The 12575-nt window shown below is 39.9% G+C and overlaps 1 protein-coding gene across 2 annotated transcripts in view; it reads left to right on the top strand.

Annotated features, from left to right (window-relative positions):
- The window catches only part of dusp8a (dual specificity phosphatase 8a), a 45081-nt gene that overhangs the window by 28715 nt on the left and 3791 nt on the right, over nucleotides 1-12575 (top strand). The window contains exons 1-3 of one of the 2 annotated variants that reach the window (XM_081355788.1): nucleotides 7894-8342; nucleotides 12031-12197; nucleotides 12324-12483. In XM_081355788.1, coding sequence (XP_081211914.1) covers nucleotides 8225-8342; nucleotides 12031-12197; nucleotides 12324-12483 — 445 coding nt within the window. In that variant the 5' untranslated portion in view covers nucleotides 7894-8224. Of the gene's footprint in view, nucleotides 1-7893; nucleotides 8343-12030; nucleotides 12198-12323; nucleotides 12484-12575 lie in introns of those variants that run through there. The other variant, XM_081355787.1, reaches the window with a different exon arrangement.

Below are 12575 nucleotides of genomic sequence, written 5' to 3'. Positions count from 1 at the left end.
GGAGAAAATACTCAGCAATGGTGTTGACTTATGAATTTGCACTTGGTTTGTCTTAAAGCGTATTAAAAACACCATATAGACATATAAACAACATTAAAAACTTTTTACCACAGGGGAACTTTACATACATTAATTCCTCCACTGGAAGGGTGTTGACATTTTTTCAACATTTTTTTTTAAAAATTGCTAAAACTTTAATAAATGCGAGTTCTTTCATTTTTTTTATAGGATTGTGCTCATGACGTGTTAATGTTATGAATATTTTTAAGGACAATTTGTGAAGAAAAGTGGGCTGAAAGGATTGTCGGCCAGATTCAAACTTACCTTTTCCATAAAAACACCAAGGCTCAACATCTGTACTTTTAGAAGTTATTACATATAAATGTAGAAACAAGAAATTTAAATGAAGGCTAAAAATTGTGCAGCCTATCAAGGAAAAGTGTGCTATTACTTTTTGAATTTTTGCCTGGTGGATGAAATGTGCAAAGAAAATCCCAAAACGTGCACTTGACCCAAGTCATATCTAGAGACAAGAATATTATAGACTTTGGGATGGGCTTTTTATGATTTTGGCCAGTAGAAATCACCTAGAAACCACCCAAAACACCCTACCAACCACAAAGCATTTCCCCTGAAACCACCCAGGCGGCGAGTTTTGCACGAGCAAGCACCACTCATTTGCTCAAACAAATACCACATTTTCTTACGAATAATTTAATTGTCTGATGCTTAAAGACGATGTGTCTTACATGAGGAATAGTGATCAAAGCAACATAATGTGAACATTTCAATCCTAGTCATAATAAGACATATCATAAAACAAATCTTGAATGAGTTTAGAAGGTTAACATCTAAAACATTGTCCTGTACTAGCTGGATGACTTCCTCTGTCGATGTAAGCCGTGTCCATTATCGTCCCAGGGCAGCACGGGGATCAATGTTTCAATTAAAAAAGAGCCACTGTTGCCATTAGGATGAGGTAAGCTCTCGAGGGACGATCTTGGTGCTCTGTTATTTTCAACAAACACACACGTACACTCAAGTCTTTCTCTCGCTGTATGTCTTTCTGATTAGAGCATGTCTTTATTTTTAGTTCAGGCTCCTGTGGTCATCACATCTGGCGCCAGTCGCCTACTTGAACAGGCACACATGCACACGCCACAGATTCGCAAAGGTCAAAAAGATGACCTTTCAGTCTCCACCCTGTACCCTCGACATGCACATACACCACTTTGCGGTATGAAGAAATGAGTAGCATTTGTCCTACATATGGCCCACTGTAAACTTGGCTTTAATTTCTCAGTGCTCTCATAGACCTCAAATTATATGTGTTATGTCAATTCTGAGAAACAAGCTGAAGAAATGAAGAAATGTCAGCGGGCCGACCAGTGCCAAATACTTTCAGCATGACATGGACTACTTCTCTTCTCCTCTCTGCTACCGTCTCCCTCTTTTTTCCCTCTTTTTCTCCCTCGGTTTACCCACACCCACTTCTCTTTTCTGGATTCTACCTATCATCCACATTTCCCACAAAAAATAAAAAAGTTCATTGCACTTAATTAAACGGAGGAAAACTTTTCCACTCTATGTCCAGCTTACAGAACCAGAGGGACATATTTAACACTTGCATTTTATTTCCCCCCTTTTATACTGTTAGCGTTGCTTTCTTGCATTAAAATGGGCATAATTTAATTTGTACACCCTCTCTCAAATGAAAAAGTTTTTGCTTCTGTACCTTAAAGATTTCTATATGTAAATGACTTGTTATAATTGGCTAACCTCCAAGCACCAGCATATTTAATTCAAGACGGGCCAAGTGAAAGTAAAAATGGTTTATGTAACTCTTGTAACAAGAAAATGCTATTTCAGTCTATTTTCACATTTAATTCATTGTGTTACTTGCGGTTTCTTTGTAATTATTTGTGAAATGTACTACCAATTTCCCAGTGAAAGTTGTTTCACTCCATTTTTCAAAACGCCATTTCTTTTTTCAGTGTGGGTTTGATTCCCAAGGAAATCAAGAACTGATAAAATATATACATTGAATGCAATGTAAGTCGCTTTGGAAAAAGCATCTGCCAAATAATTTAGGTTATTTAGCTTGTGTTTGAAGTGTCATGGAAATTTCTGGCGTTATGTGCTGCTTAGCTGCTTAGTTTCAGTAAATTCTCTGGATCATTTTGTTGCTGTAATTTATCTTAAAATGAGCTTAGGGCTGCACGATATTGGAATAAACTGACATTGCGATATTTTGTTTTTCTGTGATAATATATTGCGATATAAAAAAAAAATCACCAGATGAATTGAATAGCTCTATTTGGACAGAATGAATCATTTTAGGATGATTGGGTGATTTTGTAGGGGATGAATCTGCATAGAAAATAATAAATAACTTACAAGCATAGATAAAGATACACATTAAATAAACTGCCTTTTCAGGTAAGTCTAACAGTATTTAGGTACAAATAAGGAATAATCAAATGTAAAATAGCACTGCATAGTCTTCACTTTATAAGTTAAATATAATTAATCTTTGTTAAAGCTACAAAAGTGATTTTCTTTTTGTATTTTGTTGTTTGACTAAGATTAATAACTCAGACAGTAGCAGTTTTATTAGGCTACTGTCACTTTAAGACCAAATGCACGGATCCAATATAATAATACACATCCATTTTCTTTCTCAATTGTTTGCGTTCATGTAAGCCATAAGCGACTGTGTTTTGAGACGGGCATTTTGACATAATTTTGTGTGCAAGTCTACGTTCAAGCACAAATAGTCACGTAAGAGAATGGAATTTGGTGTTCGTGTGCGTGGCTCTGTGTGTGTGCGAAGACAGAAAACTGCATGTGCTGTCTGAATTGAGTTCTCTTTCGCGTCTTCATGCGCTCAAACATTTTTTCACAAATGGTTTAAAATAGCTTGAATGTTTAAACTGACAGGAACATGTGTTCTAGTTCTAAATCGACACTTCTAGTTATAATGCCTTCCAAAAGTCCAAAGGTTTTTTTGGCTCTTGAAGAATGAAATGAATTCCAGGAAAAGTTTGCAGAACACAGGACATGCACATACACAAACAAGTGACGCAACCCAGCACTCATTTCCTGATAGAGGCCCAAAGTCCTTCCATTCCATCCTCGGCTAAATTTGGATTTCCAGCAGAGCTTGAAGCCCCTGTGTAAAGAATGTGGGCTTTGTCGTAATTCCTCTGTCTTATTGGAATCATTAATACTCCCTCTCATTTATCTCTCTTTCTCTCAGGCTCTCCATCTCCCCCTTTCCTTCCCACTCTCACGAAGCACATCCTCCCAGTTGTGTAACCCTCTCTGGAGACCTCTATCCTGGTTTACATGTGGCCCGATGACATCATAGTTCTCCATAGGGGGGTCTAGATTGCTTTCTTTCTCTGTCTTTTAAGGGGGAAGGGTGGGTCCATCCATATTAATAGATCAACCCTAGTTTCTCAATCACCCCTTCTTCTCGACTAAGGACAAATGGATAACATGGGAATAGTTGATGCATGAAATGTGGTAAAATATAAATATAATATGAAGGTGTGGTTGTATGCATGTTCACCCATCTATGAGGACCATCAGTGCTCATGTTAAAGGCACAGTTCACCCCAAAATTAAAATTCTTCATTCAAGCATATAATTTTGGAAGTTTGCACTTACAAGCTTGCAGATTTGCACAAGTTTGATGTCTGGCCCTAACTGCTCTCTATTGTATGTCTTGGTTTTCTCTCCATATTTGAACATCTGACATTATGACATTAATGTTAAGCTTTGGAAAAGAAAGGAGTGCAAAAGTTTGCCAATCTTCTCTGACACCTTGTCTTTCTCACATGTCACAGTGACATAAGAAGAACAAATTGCTTGCTTAATACCATCAATTTCCTCATCCGACCATATGAATCACACAAGATGGTTTTAAGCTTTTGGCTGTTAACACATCCTTGCAAAACATCTGAAAATTTAAATCTGGTGTAACTGGCCTCCAAAAGAGTGTTAAAACTGGTTTAAACCGGGTCCTCCTTCGGCTGTCGGTAACAGAGCTGAAACATGGCAGACCTTGATTAATGAACTTGACCTTTGACCTGTACACTGGGTTTCAGCCCAGTACTGAGTGACGGCATCCTGTTGAGCCCTTACACTTGGAAGCCTCGAGTCTGTTCTTAACTGAGTGAGATCTGGTTCATAGTCTTTTTAACATTAATAGTGCTTAACAGTGTTAAATGAAAACTTATATAAGAGTCAGGCAACGCTGTTTTATCATCTCATAGATCAGCTTTTTTTTATTCAAGGCAAGGCAAGTTTATTTATATAGCACATTTCATAAACTGGCAATTCAAAGTGATTTACAGAAAGGAATTAAAATAATCACAAAGTAAAAGCAAGGAAAATTAAAATAGTTATAAAAGAAATTAAAAGAGATATATGATCCAGTTATAAAATGAATTAAAATAGTAAAAAGATGATACATAGATAAACTTATCATCTGTCAAAACACCGGTGTATCATGTGTATCGGTGTATTTCAGAACTCCCAGTTTTACTCTGAGATTTTCCCATGGTGATTAACTGTGTCTGTGGTGTTATTTCGGCTCCTAAGAAATCTATTGGACGTCTCCAATGGACCTGATTTTTCCCTAAAATCGGACAGGAGGAGCTCTAGGACTGACTCACGGGGTAACCTCGGGTCCATCAGTCCGCACCCCAAAAACCAATTTGTTCGGAATGTTTTAGGAGATTTGGAGGCATTGATAGAAACATTGAGTCACAGCAGTATCAGCAAAAAAGCTGTATCCTCTTGTAAGAGGATGTGTAACATTACTTACAATAAAACTAGTGTTGTGTCCAACTTTTTCATTTTGTAGTAATGATGCATTCAAGTCCTCCTTTGAAGTTCGTATTTACAAGTTGGGAAGTCGTAATTACAACACCAAGGGCTCTATCATCAGCCTGGTGCAGCTACAGGTGCGATGCAAGAGTTTTTTGCTAGTTTCAGCCTGACGCAGTTATCATTTTCACGCCCTGTGCCACGTTGTTTAAAAAGCAACTGCGTTTGCGCCCATTTGTGCGCTGGTCTGAAAACGAGGTGTGTTGAGCAGATCCTCGTGCATGAGCAGATCCGTTTCCTCGCTAGAGAGGCGTTCAGTCTTTCCCCTTGCAAATTCCGCCATGTAAATAGCGAATCCGCCATGGCGCGAGCACAACTGGCTTTTAGATGGAGTGGGAGATAAGACTCTGATTTTGCACGTTATGCCCAAAACAAACCCATTACTCATTAAGAGAATAGGGACAACCCTTTTAGACCACGCACCGACCTTTTTTCCATATATTGGACCACAATCAATAGTAGCAGATTTCTCTACATAGCGGAAGGGGAGGGGCTAAAGATGCTAAAACTAGCAGCAACACATTAGCTACGTTTAAAATGTAATTTTGTTCAAATGGAGAAACACCAAATGGTTGTCAAAAAGTAGTGTTCCAATTTGAGAAGACAGCATTCTGAAATTCATATACTTGATGGCAGAGTACAGTGTTAGGCAAATTTAGTGTGTAGTGAAGAAGTCTGAAGAGGAATTTTCAATTCAATTTGATTTACAATACAGAAACAGTCACCCTTATGCAATCTGGGAAGTGGGAAGTGTCTTTCTCAAGAACCCAATGGTAGATCACACTTTGTAGGGTTCAAATACACAACTTTTTTTTGTTTCTTGACCTCAGCTCAGCTATACCGTTCCCAAATGTCATGTGTGGAAACTCCTACATGGGCTGCTGTCTAACGGCTGGGATATGTCAGAGTTGACACCTACAATTAAAATTGCACATTTGTTGCGGCACGTGTGCCCGATTTAAAGCATGTCAGCAGTTGGGTCCAACAAAGGATGATGGTGATTAAACGATATGAAATATAGAGTAGTACACCACAGCAGTGAAGAGGCTTTTTTTGTAATATGGCTTCTATCTGCTCTGTTTTGGTGGCGGTAAAATGATATAGCTACGCATGGCTAGCATGTAATGTCAGCGTGTCGTGTTTCTTTCTTTCCATGACTTCATCATGACTTCACTTATGGCTTGTATACACAAGATATCTAGAAGCGTAATCATGCAGTGAGAATTCGAGCTCCTTTGCCCCATATCGTGAGCGTAAATGAGAGATGCCCCATTGGGATCCATTTATGTCATATGTATGTCAAACTCCAGCTAAATTTCACGCTGTTTTATCACAGACAGGGGGATTTAGACACACTTAGACTGATGCACACATGTGAGTGCTGAGCGATTGAGGCTGGCGTTGTGCTCAACTGGAGGCTACCTCACACCTCAGGCATGACAGCTGGGGCCCCGTAAGCATTACATCATGGACTGATGTATCCGCGTATCACATGTCACTGGTGCTCTGACAACAAGAGCTATCAGCACTAACAGTTTTCCTACTCCAATCACGCATTCACACAAAAATGTCTCTTGCCACACACACATCATCCTCTGTTAGAGTCCGAAAGCTTTGTATAAATAAATTCAATATATTGTGGCAACACTCCTTAAGCCCCACATACGGGCAAGTGGAGTTGCAGTCAAACTGCACAAATGACGTAGCTTCTCTGCTTCACCTGATAGATGATCCTGCAGTGTAATGTTGTATTCTGATACATCTTCTCCCTACTGCACCTTTATGAGCATCATATTCACCCGTACAGATGGACTTGCATGTTGTTCAAAGAACTACAAATAACTTTCAGACAGTTGTGAATGAACTAACTAGCAAAAACCAGCCTGGACCGGGATGTTCATTACGCTCCAAGCTGGTCTTTTCAGTTGTTGTTTTATGTGCTATCACATCTTACTAAACCAAATATGTGTTTGAAACATGCAGTAAAGCACTTTAGAATAGCCATTGTATTTAATTCATGCAATGTTATCACTGCAACCAGCATGAAAATCAAAACCATCATAAAATCATGGCAATGACATTTCTTTTTTTTAATGGAATTTTGCAGTGTTTATTATAAATGATTTATCCATGCACATCTTTTTTTTATTTTTTTTATGCGCCCTCATAATCTCACAACCTCTCCCTCACATGAGATCACAGCAATAACATACGACAATCTACATTTATTCTTGTTTGAGAAGCCACTTCACTCAAGTGGGAAGAAAAGACTATTGCAACTTACGTTTTATGTCGACTTTAACACGTTTTAAGCAGGTGTCGTCTTGCAGCACATGGGTAGTAATGTTAGACATTTTTATTTCAGAAATAAAACTACATTTACACTTTTCCCAGATGCATTTATCTAATAGACTTTGTGCATTCAGTATGTGCATTTATTGGGAATAGAACCTGTGACCTTAATTTTGCTACACCAGTTCCTATACAGGGGCATTTTAGATGTAAAATTAAGATTTTTGGAAGACAAATAGAAAATTCACTCTCAATAAGAGTAAAACTAATTGTAAATGCATTTAATATGCATATAATTTTAGTTTGTTCCCCTATATGTAAATTTGCACAATGTAGTGCATTTTGTATTATAGTAAATGTGATGCATTTAGGGAGTGTGAAGAGAGAAGATCAAGCTAAAATGTGCATCTCAGTGTACATATATAAAGTGTATACTTGCAGTCTGGTGGTTCCTGTCTAAAACAGTTGAGAGGGTGTTATATTTTTTCATTTTCAGAAAAACATAGAGTGGGCCCCTAAGGTGGCTGCATATTTGCTCGGTGAGTAAGGAATGTGGTTGCATGCCTTACTCATGAGCCAGATTCAGCTCACACACAGTAAGAGCGAGCGAGAGAGAGAGAAAAAGGTGGGGGGGGAGACAGAGTGAAAGTAAGCGAGAGAGGAGAGAGACAGGGCAGACTATGCTCACGGCAAATGAGCTCATTCACTCTAAGGTCACGCAGAGAGAGAGAGAAAGAGAGAGAGAGAGAAGGCGGGGAAAGACTTGAACGGAGGCTGTACAACAATAGCGAGCTCCACTTTCAGTTGTTGCCACACAGAATGAGATCGAGGAAGGATCCGTGGCGCTCCTGAGGAAAGACCACACACTTCTTCTGCCCTTATTTCTGTGAGGGGGATGCAGTTGTTTCTTTCCTGTGGAGTTTCCCTCCTAGGTGTTGTTTTTAGGATCTTACATTTTTTTGTTACCCAGCATCTTGCAGACGTATAGTTCTTGGACTGTGGTTTGGACTAGTTGGTGCATTCTGAGTTTGCGCGGATGCCCCTAGACGTGGTCATATCCCCTCCGGAGAATTGCTTCTGGCCGGGGATCCAGGGAACAGACATGAGGCTCAAAATCAGAGTCCGTAAGATGAGGAAGGAACGCAAGCTTAGAGGTGTGTAGCATCTGTAGTCACCTGGACAGATGGTGCTTTCCCATCTGTGCCAACACAAACACGTGTATGATTCGAGATTATGCACTATGTTTATATATTATCTAAATATTTTAAATTGAGTGATGTTAAAATTCCTTTTTCAGTCTTTCTATTACCACAAATGTATGTTAAAAAGTAAAACATTAACCTAGCATTGCTATAGTGCTCCTATGATAATCTCCAAGAGTAGTAGCAAATTTAAATGGACATGTATTGGGTTGCTTTATATGATTTAAGTACATTAACGCTGTTACTTCGTGTGTGTTCATAGTTCACAGCCTGTGAAACGTTATGCACACATGCAAGAGTATATTTGAGTTACTATGTGTGTGCGTTCTACTGATGTCACCAAATAGAAGTTAAACAGTTGGACTTTGCCAAGCAATTTACTTTTATTGCAGTGACGTCTATGTTTTTGTAATGGCTTTAGGGCAGAAATGCAATAATTGTAATAGCGGCAACAGTTAATGATTCAATGATACAGGGTCCCGGGGTTTAACACTTCTAATCTGTCAAGCATGACACAAAGCGCCGGGAGTGATGAGGTAGCCACAAACCCCCTGCTGTTTTTTGTGTTCCTCATTGTGCGCATGCATGTGTGCAATGATGTCATTGGGCCTTTATTGAGATGCTAATAAGTGAGTGTGTGCGCGGAGATGGGGACAGATGGGGGCTGCTCCTCAATGGCGTCATGTCTTCTGCATCTGGAGACTTGTGTGTGTGTGTGTGTGTGTGTGTGTGTGTGTGTGTCTGTTGGTGTGCATTAGTTTCATTCAGGGGCCCATCAATGCCGCTGGATGTAGAGCCTTGAATAGAAGCCTGTGTGAGAGTGCCTATAGAGCTCAGCTGAAAAGATGAAAAACAGAGGGGCTCCTAAAGATGGAGGTCAGGTGCCGCAGGACAATGAACTGATATCAAAGGCTGGAGTTAATGAACTGTGCAACTCTGTGTTATTAAACACAAATGCATCCCGATAGTTCATGGTCTTAATAGTTCATGGCCATATCCGAAAAGTGTAACCTTTTTACCTCATCTTCTTTGTTGCACAGTAGGGGAACATGACATTGCAGCTGCAGTAGAATTTTAGGTAAGTATCCCACAAGTCTATGGTGACCCAAGCATTATAGGCTCTACATAAGCTATTCAAAACTTCTGCAAATCCAGATAAATGTTGTGGTTCCTCCATACAAGAAAGGTTATTCCACTGTTCTGTTTTCAGAGAAAGCTAGATGGCAAATGGAGGGTTATGTAAGGTTTGGAGACAGAGAAAAAAACATAGAGGAAGTGTGCGAGTGGCACATTGCCTTCTCGTCCAGAGCGAGTTTGACCCTGGCACACTTCTCTTGCTGAAAACACACATGCACTCATATTCCCAGTGGTTTTGAGAAGCGTCACCACTGGCCTGTTACACAACTGGAGACTACAAAAGTGACTAATGTTGCCTAAGTCCGTCGTGACTGTTACTGTTAGTGTGTGTCTGTGCATTAATTAATACATTTTTCTTTACTTCTTTGACTTGACTTATTACGGTGCAATTAATTGTTAATATTTTTGCTGCAATAGTAAAATTAGGTGTTTGTGGATTCAACTTCAGCCAGACGTTAAGACAGATACGGAAGCTTATGGTTTCCTTGTAATCCTAACTGTCACCACCACCGCCCAGTTAGAAACGATAGCCGATGACCTCACTCAAGCATTTCCTCTCTTGGCTTTTCAACAATGTGGTGCTGTACTTGTTCCTGTTTGTGTTGCTGTGGTACAGAAACACGTTTTTTTGAGGAAGCTATATAAAGCACCCCTCTAGATCTTCGAAGCAGGACAATATTCCAGATCCTTGAGATGAAAAGAGCATCAAAGATCACTTGCAAAAGGAGATCCTGTCTGCTTGCCTTTTGAGTTTTGAGCTGTGGTCTTGCTTTCAGAGTTTCCAGATGCTCATTGAAATCCTTGACCTTTTGAGTTCAAGGGAAAGGGACGGGAGGTCAGCATTGCTTTTCTGTTTTGGCCTAAGTAATGCATTTGAGAGATGTGGGATAGGAAGCTAGTTTTAACAAGCCTTAACCAGGCAAAATTTGGAATCTTAGGCATCACTGACAGTGTTGACATAATGAGCAACATTTTTAGGTGATTATGTCACTGGACCGGTAAGGGGAGTTACATTTGGGGGAGGGGGACAGATATCCAAGATTAGATGGTTGTATCAATGTGTTTGAATGTATTTGTGTGTGTGTACGTGTGTGGGGTTTGGGGGGAAGGGTGCATTTGAACCAGTATGGGGGTCGTAGAACATTTGGTCGGTAGTCATTCATCTACCGCTAGTTTCGAGAGCGTATGGAGGAGGCTCCAGGGGCCCGTTGGTTCTGCTTGAGTGACATGCAAATCACCTCTCAGTCTTCTGTGCTGAGAGATGATGTCATTGCACCGACCGTTGCCATAAATAGCAGGAAACAGACAGGTTGTCGCTCAAGCTCTTAAAAAACCAAGCACCTCCAAACATACAATAATTGTTTAGATGGTGATTTATGCATGGATAAGAGGGACAGGTGTTCCATGTTGTCCGTTAGGGCAAAGCAGGTGGCTTTTTAAAATTCACAGTTTGTTGAAATATGATGTCACCCTTGTATAGACTCTAGATGATGTTCTAAGCTTGGCTTACATTTCTTTTTTGTAAACCTTATCACCTCACTCTTTATTTGCCATGACTCATTTTATTGACTTGTTCATTTTAACTCCTCCATCCCACCCAGATCTGTTTAACACAGTCACTTTTGTTTGGACTATTTCACTGTTTCCTGGCTGGGACGAAATGATTTCATGGCTCCCTGGTTGACTACTGTGTCTGCACGCTCCCAGGGTTACCATGTCCCAAATTCTCATGAAGCTCATCTGAGATTAAGGTCTTAACCCATCTGCTGGGGCTCACACTTTCTGGCAGCATTGCACAGCTCGATGAAGACTTAACTTTCTTCCTCTGTAAATCCATTCCACGTTTCCATCTTTCCCTGTTAAACTAATACATTCTAGTTCAGCTTCATGCACAATGTGAATGCTTATAGTTGTAAATGCCGTTGTGAATTTATACATTGCATTTGAATGTGTGTATGTTGTTGCCCATGCACCCAACACCCTAGAGCTATGAATCAAGGGCTTGGTCTGCACCTGTGACCACCCTCATTCTCTAAGCCTGACGCAGTTGTTCAGTTGAGGATATTAGGTCATTCAGGAAAAGGAGCTCCAGCAGACAAATGCCAAAACTGGAGCCACCCGCCTCTTAAAGAGACAGGATCCTTCATTAGGCCAACTGGCCTTTGCTCACTTGACTGCTATGTTCAAACATGCACTGACCTAGATTGGCATAATCTTGTTCATAACATCTGAATCCTCTCTTTATTGGTTTTTGACAAATGATGTTTGACATCAGCATGTCCTTTGTTAGTATGAAAGGTTTTGACTTGAATTATGCCCTTTATTATTATAGGCTGCAGCTTCTTTGTTCAGTTCTTTGTCCTGCTTGAGAGATTTTGAGTTGCATCCTATACATAATGACGGCAAAATCCAGCATTCTTGTTGGTCTTGTCTTTCTTTTATTACATAGGTAGGGGGTAACTTTGTTCTTAATGTGTTCTTTCTTTTTTCTCTGTTTCTTCAGGTGGTTTTGCAGCATTCTCGTCCTGTTTTCCAGGCTTGTGTGAAGGCAAGCCAGTGGCCACTCTGCCTATGAGCTTGTCTCAGCCATGTTTGCCTGTGGCGAACATTGGTCCCACACGAATCCTGCCCCATCTCTACCTAGGCTCACAAAAAGATGTGCTCAACAAGGTACAACTGACTATAACTAATATCTTGGAATGTTAGATCATTTTTCCAAATAATTGTTCACATATTTTATCCAAAACAGAAGTAATGACGCTACATAATTCTTACCCTGGTTCTTTGTACTTTCAGGATCTAATGGCTCAAAATGGCATCACATATGTATTAAATGCAAGCAACACTTGCCCAAAGCCAGAGTTCATATCCGAAAGCCATTTCATGCGTATACCCGTCAATGACAACTACTGTGAAAAACTCCTGCCATGGCTAGACAAAACCAACGAGTTTATTGGTAAGAACCTGCTTGTAACAATAGAAGGTTGTTTTAACACTTGATTATAGTTTTCCTTTGGTGATTGAGTTTCTTGATGTGAACTTCACATG

The sequence above is a fragment of the Scardinius erythrophthalmus genome (genome assembly GCF_964197995.2).
Source record: "Scardinius erythrophthalmus genome assembly, chromosome: 24".
Lineage (NCBI taxonomy): Eukaryota > Metazoa > Chordata > Actinopteri > Cypriniformes > Leuciscidae > Scardinius > Scardinius erythrophthalmus.
This window is presented reverse-complemented; position numbering and strand designations above follow the sequence as displayed.